A 14,316-nucleotide genomic window follows, 5' to 3' on the forward strand; every position below is an offset into this window, starting at 1 on the left:
ACTCAATGGAAACACTCCCACTTGCTCACTACAGACAGGACTGCACCCTGTGGGTCTATGTGGCACTGTGCTACTCCAGTGGAACTGCAGTGGAAACGAGCTCCTAAAAGCTTTCCTTGGCCAGCCGTAGTTCAGTTTTGATCCTGCTTGTACACCAGGGCAGATGTACAGTTTTGAAGTCTGAGACAAGGAACCAGTTCTCTTATTTACAAGAGTGGAAATCCAAAGTGGTATCAGCAGAGCAGAAGTCCACAGATTCTGGCCAAACCTTTTAATTTGAGACGGAAATAAAATCTTTAGACTACAAAACCAATAAAATATGAAAAGATCTGAATATGATAGAAAACCCAGAAACCATGCTCTGCTATCATCTTAGGACACAATCCAGCAAGGCACTTGGATAAATGCGTAGCTTTACACATGGAATCAACCCTACTGAAGTTGAGCTTTGCTGGATATGGGATATCTTTTTCTGAGTTGTATTACTTTTCAGTGTTAGTATGCTGGCAATTTTCAGATCACAGCAACAGTTTTCCCTCTCACATCCACCAGCTTTCTTTTCACTCTTGAGCTGAACATTAACTTACACGACGTTGTGACATACATTCCAAACTCAGACAGCTAACTTTTGCAATGGTTAGTACACCAAAAAGGCTACAAAATTTTACAGACACAATCTGAACAGCTGCAATATAGAACTGTACTAATTGCAGAGAGCCAAGCACAAATCACTCCTTTTCTTGATTGGAAAATGGCAAAATTTGTAGTGGTTTCCTGACCACATGAGCAAATTATTTTTTTTCTGCATACACGTGAAAGGCACTAGTCTGCTATTACTCAGCAATAGCCTCCTGAATTACTGATACATTCTGATGTGGGCTTATCTGACATACAACAATCTGTCAATCAGATCTTTCTTGGGCCATTCAGTTTATCTGCATGGCTTGGTCTATAACTGCCATCTTTATTTATTTCAGCATATGGATAACAAATACATAGGGACTCTTTAAACTACTTCATATGATTATGTGTCATCAACGCCCTGATAGAGCATCTAATAATTCTTTGGCAAACAATACATCCCTGGTCATGTGGTGGTGCCAGAGGAGAATCCTACTAATGTTATTTATAATGATAAGCATGGCATGATACCTGTCTAATAGCAGAAGATGCACATGAGACCACCTCATGAAATGCAACATTAGAATTCAATATAAATTGTCCTGAAGTGGGTCTGTGTTTTAGGGAGGGCTATAGATGACAGGACTGGCCATGCAATTTAAGGTCAGCATTACCTTCTGAGACCCTTGCTACAACAGAACACTCTGGTTTTCTGGAGCAGGTGATATTCAGTTTAGGCAGAATAATTCTAAACGATGTCTGAAGGATTCATGGCATTAGCAAACACAATTTCATGCATATTTGGACATATTAGCTACAGAACAAATTGGTGCCCCTAGTCTTTTAAAGTTGCCTGGCTCAGAAATATGAAGGTACAGTACAATTTGCTAGGTCTGGCACTGTAAACATTGATGCCCTCATCACTGTCAACTCAGCTGATGACTAGGCATTCAAAACTAGATTTTGGAACCGCTCTTCTGTAGTGTAAAGACATCTGAGCTGCCTGAACTGTGCACAGAAGAGCAAATGTTTGCTTGGAGACAGCTAGTTCTCCAAGCCCACCCAACAAAAGAACATAGGAAAAAAAAACATTTACTCAGCCTCTCTCTCTGCTCCTTTCAGCCTCATTATCTAAGCCATCACAAGATTTTTCAGCAGCGAACTGTCCTCCTGAAAAGATAGCAGGGAAGAGAGTAAGACTAGACAGGGATGCTCCTACAGTGGCGCAGCAGTATGCTGCATCTTCACAGCCTTTCTGCAACAGAAGACTCATAAAGATGAACATGAATTCCATCTCCTCACCTTTACACTGCAGCAAAAATGCCTTGAATGCCTGGAAATGGGGTCACCAGCATACTTCAGATCAAATGTGCTTACTGTCATGCTTGCCTATTCAATAAAGCATTGTAATAATGCTGTATTTGTTGCCATCTTTAGGACTGGCTAGTTTAACTACATAACTACTTAATTAAGGTGAAAAACCCTAAATGGATACTAATACTGACATTTGTAACAAAGTGTAAAGCAAATAACAAATATGTTGCTCTTTTTTCCTTAGGATTACATTGAAAGGATCAAATTCCTAAAAAAATTCAACAGCAGAATACACTCCTTAATTCGTACCAAAATAATTTTAAAAATAGCCTTAATTGTAAACACATTGCCTGGTGTAAACAGTATTCTGCATGTGAGCTGGCTAAACAGAATTATTTGTCATATATGTTCCATCATAAGGAACTTTCTGATTTAGTGCTTATTTGCTAAGGTTTTATAGTATGTTCTCACTGACACAATAATGGGATTTTTTTATATATAGTCTTAAGTGCAAAATATTAATATATTTAAAAATGCATCAACTGTAGGTTGGTAGATTTGTTTTGGTTTATAAACATTAAAAAATTAAAAGAATCTATGTATAAAGTTAACTGTGCTTCTTTAGAAACTTTATGTGATCATTCACATACAGCTTTAAAATATTTTTAAAGTTTAGTAGCAATTCAAAATACGCTGTCTCAGTGATTTGCAATCATATGACTGCTACAATGTGGAATGTTACCCATTATTTTTAGTACTCTGGGACAGATCTTGCTGTCAATTACATCCAGAGTAATTCCTTGTATCAGATTTGTGCTGGTGGAAAGGATACAAAAACTTGGCTTCTACTGGGGGTTAAAAAGAAGTATATCATGCTTCAAAACTTGCATGCAATCAAATCAAGGACCATATTCTTTTAACAGACTTGCTTTTGTCTAGGTGTTTCTTATCTGCACTGCTCAGTGTCAGACGCTCATCTTCATTAAGCTTCTGGGAACAAATAAAAAATGGAGAATACATCAGCTTCTTGACTGATGAAATAAGCTTCTTCCCCCCACCAATAAAATCAAATCATAATCAGGGTGGGTTTTGTTGTCAGAAAGTCTGGATTATGTTCAGATATTACTCTCAGCTGAATACAATAACTGATAGTTACTGAGCACCCAGTTATATTTTATTTGTTTAGTTTCTTCTAAATTTACACAATGGGCTTACAAGGGCCAATGCAAAGTTTTTCTTGTGGTGTAATATTCCACAAATGTTAGTTTATATTTATGTATAAAGCATTCCTCATTAATGGTAAAACACATTTTTCAAGTATGACTTTCTGCATGTACTTCTCTTCTTCAATATGCAGATACTCTTGACTTTTAGTGTGCATCATCACAAGTGATACAACATAAAACCATTTCCTCTTCTTTCTCTGCCACATTGTTCATGTTCATTGACAAGAGTGATAAATATTCAACACTGCCATCAAAAACTGTCAGTGCAGTTCCTCTATAAGCAGAGCACTTGAAGGGGGAAATGATGTCCTCAACAGTGCATGCCATGATATGTGCCTTGGACTTTCTGGTCCTGTAGTTGAGATATTTTGACTGAGCCCAGAAAAGTTCCGAACTTGCCTCTTGTTCTTCCATGGAAAGTAAATGTCAAAACCAGAAGAACTATAAAGATATTTCTCCCGTCCTCTTGCTAACCTTGGTGGTGGTGGTTGATTGTCTGCAAAAGGAGAATGAAAACCACAACAGAACGTCCCAGAAATGGGTCATTTTAGAGTTCTGCATAAGATCCACACAGCTTTATGACTGAGCAGCAGTATCCAAAGAGGAGGAAAATGCTTTGGTTGCCTTGAGCTAGCATGTTAAAAGAAAGGTATGCTTTCCTTCCACCCAGGTAAAAGTGCTTGTTAGCTGATGAAGCAGGAACAACACTCAAATTACTGATGGAAAGAAGGTAGAAATGTGAAATGCCTCCTGTCATTTACAGCACATGTAATCAGAAGAATTTCAGTCTCTCCTTGTTGTGGTCTAAAGTTCTTCTCGGCACATAGGGAAGTTGACAAAGGTGAAGACATTAAACTCTATCAATATAGAGAAACACAGGAAAACCGCATAAAGAAACAACACGTAGATGCCTAATTTCCTGTCAAGCTTCCACTTATTTACATGGATTCCAAACACCTGCAAGCAAACAAAGTGTTCGTTAATTAAGCCCCAAAGGAGACTTTTGGAAACAACCATTATAAGCTAAAAATGAGTCTCTTTTGAACTAGAGATTCTGAATGAAGATATATTCTCCGTATTTTATAGACCAAAAAGGCAACGTATGTTTTCCTGATCAAGAAAAGGAACCCCAAACTAAGAACTCAAACTCTGGCCTGACTCTCAGCTGTCCTAAGATCCTTTTACAAAATATTAAATGAACCCACCTTAAGGCCTCTTCACAAGTTCTTCATGTAACTGAGAAACAGGCCCCTAGGTGCTCGGTTTCAGTCTGTGGTGCATTTTCAGTACATGGGGCACATTCTAGTCAGGGAGCACTCATTCATTGATTCAGTATGAACTAAAGGAATGCACTGAACTACATGAATGCCTCTCCTTCCAGCGTTCCGCTACAGATTCTCTATGTCCCAGTAGTACACCAGCACCTAATGTCCATTCCTTCAACGGCTTCAGAAGAGGTGCTTTCTTTGATGCTTTGCTCAGCTCCAGAACTAAGGGGAGTTACAAGTTACAGGTAGCAAAGCAATGAAGCCCTCACAAAGGCATCTCTTTTCAATGGTGTTGAATACCTCTGAACTATTATTTGTTTTGCTCAAAAGTCTCCACTGAGTTTTGCTGGAAGGGTCTGTGCAAATCAGGGTATCCAGCAGAACAAATGAGACAATAATAGATGCCTCGAACTCAGGTGATGTGGCTTCTGCTATGAAAAGACTCTTTTCAGAAAAGCATGAACAGGTAGCATAGTAACACGTCTCCATAATCCTCCCATTTTTTCCCGAAGTGCTGATTACCAATTTGCATGCAGCAACATCAAATACAAATGGGTACAGAACATCTTTGCTGTTTCACAGGCACTGTGCAGTATGGCAGAACCAGGGATAAGAAGAGAAAAGAACAGGCTCCCACGGCTTATATATCAGATGCATTAGGAAGTTAGTGGCAGAGTGAACAGCTCTGGTCATTCTATCACTTAAGTCATGCACAGGTGATGTGGAGTTTTCTAAGACCTAGTCATGCAACAGTGTGAAATCTCCAGTGATGAGCTCCTCCTCTACAGAGCCTCTACAGAACCTCCATAGGCAATCAATGAAAGATGTTAGTATAAGTGGATATTTTTATACCTTTGGGATTTGATTCTTCCCACAGAGGGTTCCCTGGGAGTCAGCAGGAGCAGACCTTAAGTACCAGCAAAACTAACTTTTGAAACAGAATTATTATTTCACCTTAACAAGGCATGTGTTACAAGGGTAAGTGTCTTATGCTGAGTGACATTTAGCATGCCTATTCCAAGTCCTGAGGTTCACAGTCCTCACAGACTAGTCTTCATTAAGGGTTTTGGCTACAGCACTTGATTAGTCCAGGCTGGTTTTGGAAATCAGAGACAAGGGCGAAGGGTGAGGAAGCATACCTAGGCCTTGTACCAACATGAAGTAGAGACAGGCCTGGGGTATGCAGCTGGACAGAGGCGCACAGAAGTATTACTGGATCCCACAATTTCAACACTGCCACTGAAATCAATGGGACCTACATGTATCCAGCATCTCTTGCACCAAACGTCAGATTTCAGTCCTCACTGAGGACAACGGTAGCTCTTCAATTCATGGTATTGCTAGAAGAATGATACTTTACAAGAATCAATGCTTCGGGGATAGTAAGTATTTCCATTCTGTAACATGTAAATACCTAATAAGTATTTTGCAATTGGAATACTTGGGGACACTCAAATACTTACAGTAAGTGCCACTGATCCTAGCAAAAGTGCAACTGAATAGACCAGTCCTTTGCTGTTTATCTTAACCTGTGGGAATTAGAGAAGAGACCTTTAAAATGCTCAGCATATAATAACCGTGCTTTGGAGATCAGAAATCAATTTACTGATTTATCGTCCACCTTCTGTTTTGAATAGTGACTGACTTACACATTTTAAGCCATGCAAATCCACGACAAATTTATCAAAATGAAGAACACGAAGATTAAGGAATCAAAACAAATGTATAAGTAACTCCACCTCCATAAAAAAAAAATCAGCATTTATAATGGATTTTATGTTAAAAGATCCTCATGAGAGAGAGATATGCTGTTATTCTCATCTTACAGACAAAAATAGGGAGACAGGTACAAGGACACAGAGAGGTGTGCTTGAAACTGTGTAGTGAGAAAATGACAGAGCCATGAACAGATATCCATGGCGCTATTTTTCTGCTATACAGTATAATGTACTCCAGTTGACAAACGCGGAATTAATTGTGGCTTGTGGAAGAAGAATTGCTTCCTTAACTCCTGGTTCCTTGGCAAAGAAATAACACCTTATTTAGCAACCAATAACATGCTCAGCAGGTTGTTGGGTTTTTTTAAACTTAATTTGCATGCTTTCTTTTTAGGATATTTTTTTAAAATAGACAAAAGGAACAAATTAAAGATTTGCTACGTGTACATACAGTTGATCCACAATCAATTGCCATGGTCTGCAAACCCCATGGAACGCCAAGGCCCACCAGAATGTCAAAGACATTGCTCCCTATTGTGTTGGATACTGCCATGTCACCGAGGCCTGCAGAGAGAAAAAAAAAAAAGTCTTGGGTAAAACCAAAGTATAGGACCATTACTCTGTGTACTAGAGGAAACTAAAGAGGAATGATCTGCATTGATCCAAGCCCCCTTGGACTGGCCAGAGTATCTGACATAGGGAGCCTTTACTGGGCATGTAGTATCTATTCAGCATGCGAGTCCAATGCCAATTAAAAAAACAAGTCTTGTTCTAGGTAGTCTGCAGCCACAGGGAACCTGGAGATTATGTGCTGGATTTAGTATGTAGACACGTGGCCTTTATCTCATGTGAATGATGAAAAGTGATCCTGAAAAGAACCCAAGCAGATGGTAGTCAAAGATATTAAGCACTTCTGTGGGGCTTAATCAGCAATGATTTCACTTCAGGAACAATAAAATGCTACAGGAAAGCAAAAAAAGAGTGAATGGTGGTGAAGTCCCTAGGCATTACTCAAAATCTACTCCTAACGCTCATCAGTGGCTGGCATCTCATTCTGCACCAATGTCAACGGATGTGAGGAAGGCAGAATTCTTCTCTGCCCCTGCTAATTTCCCCTGGGCACTGGCCTAACTATTGAATCACTTCCACAAAGTGAATACTGGAAAGGAAGAGGAACTCTGGCATAAATGGGATGTCCCACGAATACTTTGAGAGTACACAGAGTGGAGACAGACACTACCACACCATAAGTACAGTATCTTCTTGCAGGAAGCTGCTGAGAGAAAAGCTATGCTTTGGATCCATATTATGGCAGTGTGTATCCCTACTTTTTAGATATTTGTCTGCAATCTGTCAGTAAACATTCCTCTTGAATCCAAGTAGTGCAAAGTCCTTCTATTTTCTTTGAGAGAATGGGGCTGCTTTTTGCCAAGCTAGTGCTTACCTTCACTTTCAGAGGAAACAATCCCTACAGTAGTTTTTCCTAATACTAAAGAAGAACTAATCTAAAGAAGCAGCATTTAAAAATGTAACATGTTTTCCTTCTGTTCTTGCAAAAATCTGTTCACTTTAATACTACATGTGGAAAACTAATTTAGTAGGAAGGTGGTTCCGTAAGAACCCCGAATACTTTTTTGTACTGCTTTTTCAAGATTTTCCTGCACACAACAAATCATACAACCTGGATAATGAAATATTTTAAATATATAATTCTTTTCAATCAAGCAACATTTAACAGCACTACTCCTATCTCCAACTACAAAGGTGGAGCTTTTGAGTACTTTATTTATCACTTCAGAACCCTTGTTGTTTGCCCAATGATGTGTGCTGGAGATCTCATTATCTGGAAAAAAAAGACTATGGGAATTGAAATAGTGGAAAAGAATACAATTAGGACCTTTTCTTATTCTACTGCAGTACAGGAGATCACACTGTCAGGTTTAATGTTTTTCAACAACAGGAAAGGATGTGGCTACAAGTATTTCTCAAGTAAAAAAGGAAATGTAAAGAACCTTAATCAAAACTTAAAGATACATGAGAAAGCCTTTGACAATTTCAATTGGAAAGCTGATGAGGACATAGCTGAAATTTATCTAAAACCCTTTCCAGTGTGGCTATTCATATGTCCCAATGGGAAAGAGGTCTGCATTTGGATGAGAAGTATGCCTGGAGCAACATCACTTCTGCCAGATCCTCTTAAAACAATTCACTTCCCTGGGTTCGAGAGGTCTTCTAGAAATCAGTACAAGTTTTACACAGACAAGTGCTGGTCAGCATATATTCTTTGATGTAGTTTTTAATAGCTGATATTCCAGTTTTGTCTACTACTTTTATCTTTTTACCCTGACTGATACATACCATGCATGGGATATCTGAGTGTTGAATGACCTTCTAGAATGCTAGGGTGTGCCCAGTCCCCATAAGCAAAAGATAACAGGACAGGGATTATTTTTTTGGTTCACAATAATTAGCAAAGTATTTTGGCTTTTAATGAGGCCCTGAAACAGTAAAAAGAAAAGAAAAAAAAGAATAAAATTGCATTGAGAATTTGTGTGTATGGAGGAAGCAAATCACAAGAGCATGTATGTAAGATTGCAGTTATGCTTCAGCAGACACAGTACCTTGTCTTGCTACTATTAAGCTGGCCATGCAGTCTGGGACGCTTGTTCCTGCAGCTAGGAAAGTAATGCCCATGATCACATCTGGTATCCCAAGGGTGTATCCAACCACAGTCACCTGAACAGTGAGGAAAATAAATTAACCTATCATATTCGGAAAGTCTTCTCATTCCAGTACAGTTGTAGGCATACTCTTAACTTTGACTTCTGGTGTGGACGCTAACAGGATCAGACTCAGGATAATTATCCATGTCTGCAAATTAAATAATTGTGGACAAGCCAGCCTCAAACCAACCCTGTGAAAAGGAAAACTACTTTGGGTCATATTATTTAACATTTCATGAGCAAACAAAAAGCTCCATTTTCTGTACTTCTAACAGGACGTACTGATCTTTTAAGGAGGAGCACAGACATAATCCAGCCTGTGGGTTTTTATTCCCAAGAATGGCAAGATTCTCACTGGTTCTATTCTCAGAAGGACTGCAACCTATTTATATTGTGATACAGGGGCAGAGATATAAAGAACTTATTTTATCCCAACACATGAAGAAGGAACTAGTTTCTTGTGTGACTTCTGATATAATCCCAAAGTGAGCAAGTCTGGTTATACTGTCCCGTGAGAGTCCAGATGCAGCTTTAAAAGATCTTAGGGAATGGCTGAAGCTTGTAGCGGAGCTCTTGGAAAGGACAGGGAACTGTATTTAGCTGGAACATCTGAAAAAGGCTAAAAAAGCGTCAAGAAAAAAGGCTGAACAGGCAGCTGAAAAGGAAACAGCCTTGTGAGAGTGAGAAGACTGAATCAGGGACAGGCAGCTGCTTCCCTGCTGAGACTGATAAGGGAAGTCTTTAAGGCTCTGTGTTGTTTACTTGAAATAGTTTGCCAGTCTCTTACATGAGGAAAACTGGACCCTTTGCCAAAGAAAAGGTGTATTTTAGGAACCTGCTCACAAACCTTATTCTCAGGGGCAAGCTGCGGCTCAGAAATAGGAGTGGGCATGATTCTCCTGCTGCAAGTGGTAACGGGGTATTCAGGTCTGGCTGCCTCTTAAAATAAGCTGTGCTGCAGCCTTCATGAGCACATCTCTCATTTGTGAAGGGGATATCTACAAATGGAACCAAGGTACAGAGCGTGGCCTTGCAAAGGACAGACGGTATGAAATGAATGTGTGGCTTTGGCACCATTATGCCAGGCAGAATAAGCAGCTGCCATATCAATTTCTCCAACGCAATCTACATTAAGAGAAAAGAGGATTACTTTAAAATGCAAAACTTATATAGAAAGTTGCAAAATGTATATAGAAAACACAGTCTTCCATGAGAGGAAACATAAATATAAGGAAGTTCGCAAACACCTGACACATTTGTGGAAGGTAGAGATGTTCTCCACCCAAAAAAGATTTTGCAGGTAAGAAGCTCATGAACAAAAATTCTTCCATATGCATGACTAGAAGAGTGTGTGTGTGTGTATATATATATATCTATGACTATGAACGTATATATATAAGAATATATATATTGCAGTGTGAAACCAGCTGAACGTTTCTTCACTATATTCTCATTTGAAAGGAAAAATGGGCATATAAATTCTTCAGCAGCACATCCTACCAATCTTCTAGTTATAGGCATATACAACTTCTTAGTTTTCCATCGTTTAGTGTAGAAAAAAAGTAACTTTCTATACTTCAAAAGTATGGCTAACTTTTCCATCACAGAAACTATTTGAGGAGCTTTCCTATTCATGCCTCTTCTCTGACTGAAAATGTAAACTTGAGAAACGAAAAGAGAGTAAGAAAGAAAAAATAGGAACTTATTCAAATCTTCAAGTAAGCATGCTCCTGAATTGACAACAATTTACAGATCTACACCTGATGCACTGCTTCTCACAGATGTAGGGCAAACGGAAACATACCAGTAATCATAATACCCTTCACTAAGAAGGATTTTCTTGCATTATTCCAGTCTGCTCGAGGTGTTTTACACCACTTCTGAGTCTTCAAATTTTGCCATCCATCTGCCTTTTATGCGTGTTTCATTATCAGGCCCTGTAGCCAAGTTTCTAAAGGTGTCTGAGCTGCTGAAAGTTAAACGTTTTTATTTAAACTCCCTTTTACTAGTAGGATGTGGATGTCCACATTCTCTTGAAAACGACGCTGGAACCTTCCTTTACTGCATTGGGCCCTATACAGTAAAGGCCCAATTATTTGTGCAAAAAAGAGCAGCAGAAAGCTAGAATGGCAATAATTAGAGTATAAGCTGAAGGGACTGCACGACAATTACATACCTTTCTTTAACAAATACACAAAAGATCTATTATCTATTTTGAGATGCACATTTCACTCAGTATGGGAAGTCCTGCTACATGCACTTACCATCCACACCATGAAGTATGAGAACAAGGCAATCCAGAGAGTGGATAAGATGAATGTCACCATAAAACACCTCTCCCAGCGTGGTTTGCTGCAGTTTGGAATGGTGCAGAAGAGCAAGAACATCAACGGCCATGTCAAAATCCATTTAATTTTGTTCATTTTTCCATCTGCAGGACAAAGAAAGGAAAGAACTGGCTTAGCTTTCCCATCGCTATCCCAGGCCCAGTTACACCTCTTTGAACACAGCAGATGATCCCTGAAGGTTGTTTACAACTGTGCATGTCAGCTCATTTTTCAGTGTACATTTCATGTATGCTTGCTCTCGTCACTCTCAGCCAAGTTCTGCATGCACATCCAGAATCTTATAGTTAAGGCTGCCAAGGTCTATGTAAATCCATGAAAGAATTACAATGATTTAAAAGCACGGCTGCTTTTAAAACTAAAATTAACAGTCAGGTTTGTTGCTCTTTGAAATACCCATATTACTATTAATCCAAAAAAAACCAATACAAAACCAAACAACCGAAAACCCCCACCCCCCTCACCTTTTAAAAAGGAAGAAGGAAATCCTTGTAGTGAAAATAACCTGTACCTTCTGTGCAGCAACAGAAAATACTTTCACAGAAAACCAAAGCACACACCCAACCTAGGAACATGACAAACTTGTGTCACATGCCTCATTCTGGTCACTTGGGCAGAACTTTAAACTGGTACTTAGGAGATCTAGACTTCTTAACTCTCCCCAACTGCTTAAGCACCACCTTGAGATGGTCTCTTATCCTCTATAAAAGGAAACTGAAGATATTGACTTCCCTCATACAGCTCTCCAAAATCAACTGGTGAGAAATACCAGAGAACTGTCCTTACTGAAGAGAAGTACACACCTTCGCATTTTTTAAAAATGTAAAGTATTGTAAATGTGCACATAAATCTCAACACATAAAAGACAATTATTTTATAATTGGGCCACAAATAAATGGGGCCCTTATATTTATATGTTTCATGAGGTATCCTGCTAATAGGATAACAACTTTGTTTATCAGGCTAAACAAAAGTATCACAGTCAACAGCATGGTGGGTTTTGTTTGGGCTTTCTTTACATTGTTTTAGAATTATGCTAGTAACTGATAATGATACGCATGAGATCTAATAAAATATGCCATTGTGAATACAATGGTCTATCGCATTGAAGAGAATTATCAGATACATCTTCCAGTGAAGTTAGTTAGCTAAATTATAAAGGGCAGGTAATAATCAGTGAAAGCTCCTATCAATTTCACCAGGAATTTTCTCTTCGCAAAGACACTGGGATTTAGGATTTGTTTAATGGGAGTTTTTGTCACTGAATTTAATTAGATTGAAATCTGTCCTTTGGACCACTGTGCACCAGATGCAATGAAATTAAATATTAAACATTCAAAAATTGATAATAGTTTTGTAATTTATGAGGCTACTTACTAGTCTAATTTAACTTGGTGAGTCCAAATGGAAGTCTTCATTCATTTACTTTGGTATGTATTCTAGTAATAAATTGTCTTGCTTAAGTTATGAATCAGCTCCTTAACTTGAGATTTCTTGTGAATTATGAGATGCCATCAACCCACCAGGAAATCTTAGACTAAGCTTGGCTCTTTATTGCCATTTAGCTTGTGGCTGTGGAACTTCTAATATATAAAACTACTGAAGTCTCCTGGGGTCAATTCTAATTCTAGAATTTTACATGTCACTGGGGATCTATTACAGATTTTACAGGAAAGTCCTTTTTCCCTCTGGTTATGTATACTGCTATACAGATTTTTAAAACAGTTATCTTTTATCTGTTCCGTCCAGAAAATGGCACTTCTTAGCTCACATCTCATTTCAATTCTGTTAACAAGGCTGTAAATATCCTATGGTAATTTATACCTCCTCCTGTTTAATTTGTTACAGTTTGGATCATTAAAAGACTCCTGCTAGTTAATTTGTACTCTTTGTCTACCCAAGTTGCTAAGCTTGGTTCATAGTCAAACAAGTCAGCATGGCCTAGGCCAGTAATTTCCTCAGTGCGTAATTCCAAATGCAGGGTGAGTGGGAGACTGTTTGACAGGAAAAAATTATGGATCCGATTCTGATCTGACGTGGGTGTAATCTGACTGACTTCAGTGCTGCTACACACAGGAGATTCAGTCCCGTTTCTCTTTTCAATAACATCAATAAAAGAAACAAAATTGCCTGAAGAACAAATGGAGAATAAATAGGCGCACTCAGCCTCTGCTGGGGAATATGCATCTTGTCAGGGATCCTGTTCAGTGCCCTGAATTACTTAAAGAAATGCTGAACTGTGAGAATTCACAGTGCCTCACCACTGGCATTGCTATGCTTGCTCAGTTCCAAGAAAACTGAAATATTAGTGGAGGAGGACTTGCCTTTCCCTTATCTTTGCTCAGTTTGAATGGATGTGTGTCATATTAAAATTCCTGGCTCTATTAGTGGTGATGCTTTATCCACACAACATCACGAATCAGAACTGTTTTCTACAGCTAGATGGCTTGTGGAAGTGACATTTGCATTCATTACACGGCAACCAGTCTTGAGACTTCGGGGAACAAGAAATGCATGTAATTCTGGGTTTGGCTGGGTTAACAGAGAAGCTGACTGGCCATTCGCAGTTAGCCTGGAATAGTTCCGAACCACCATGGCCAAAGCAGCCTACTTGACACACTTTACACTGGCTTCTCTTTTGTGTCAGGGTTAGCCAGCTTTTATAAACTTCTATATAAAGCCTTAAGTATATCCGGCCTTGGTTCTGCCTCAGGCCATTTCCTTCAGCTCCTACTGTGCTGGGTCATAGAACTCGTGTGTAAGAAGTTTACTCTTATGCTGTAACTTGGTAGTTAAGTAAGAATTTAGTAAGTAAGTTTAGCAGCAACCTCAATAAAGTGAGACTTCATTTCCTCAGGAAATGGATGACTTCACTCATGTCACCTGGCTTAGATGAACGCACAAACAATATAGAGCTTGAAAATTTTTATTCTTTTTATTTCTTTTGAAATGACTTCTTATGCTGCTCTGTTGTTCTGGTTTTGACTGCCCACTCTAAAATAATCATTAAAATGATTTAGTGATAAATTTGTTAAATTGGGGTATGGTTTTAGTTCACGACAAATTGTTTTATCATTGTTGCTTAGCTCACTAGTATGTCT

The 14,316-nt window shown here is 38.8% G+C and overlaps 1 protein-coding gene across 1 annotated transcript in view; it reads right to left on the reverse strand.

Moving 5' to 3' along the window:
- Positions 1-3,648: 3,648 nt before the first annotated feature.
- SLC24A4 (solute carrier family 24 member 4) overlaps positions 3,649-14,316 on the reverse strand; it is a 96,395-nt gene continuing 85,727 nt past the window's right edge. The window contains exons 13-17 of the mRNA XM_082318677.1: positions 11,135-11,301; positions 8,769-8,883; positions 6,599-6,711; positions 5,893-5,958; positions 3,649-4,118 (exon numbers count right to left, since the gene is read on the reverse strand). Coding sequence (XP_082174803.1) covers positions 3,966-4,118; positions 5,893-5,958; positions 6,599-6,711; positions 8,769-8,883; positions 11,135-11,301 — 614 coding nt within the window. The 3' untranslated portion in view covers positions 3,649-3,965. The remainder of the gene's footprint in view (positions 4,119-5,892; positions 5,959-6,598; positions 6,712-8,768; positions 8,884-11,134; positions 11,302-14,316) is intronic.

Source organism: Platalea leucorodia (assembly GCF_965183815.1).
Source record: "Platalea leucorodia genome assembly, chromosome: 7".
Taxonomy (NCBI): domain Eukaryota; kingdom Metazoa; phylum Chordata; class Aves; order Pelecaniformes; family Threskiornithidae; genus Platalea; species Platalea leucorodia.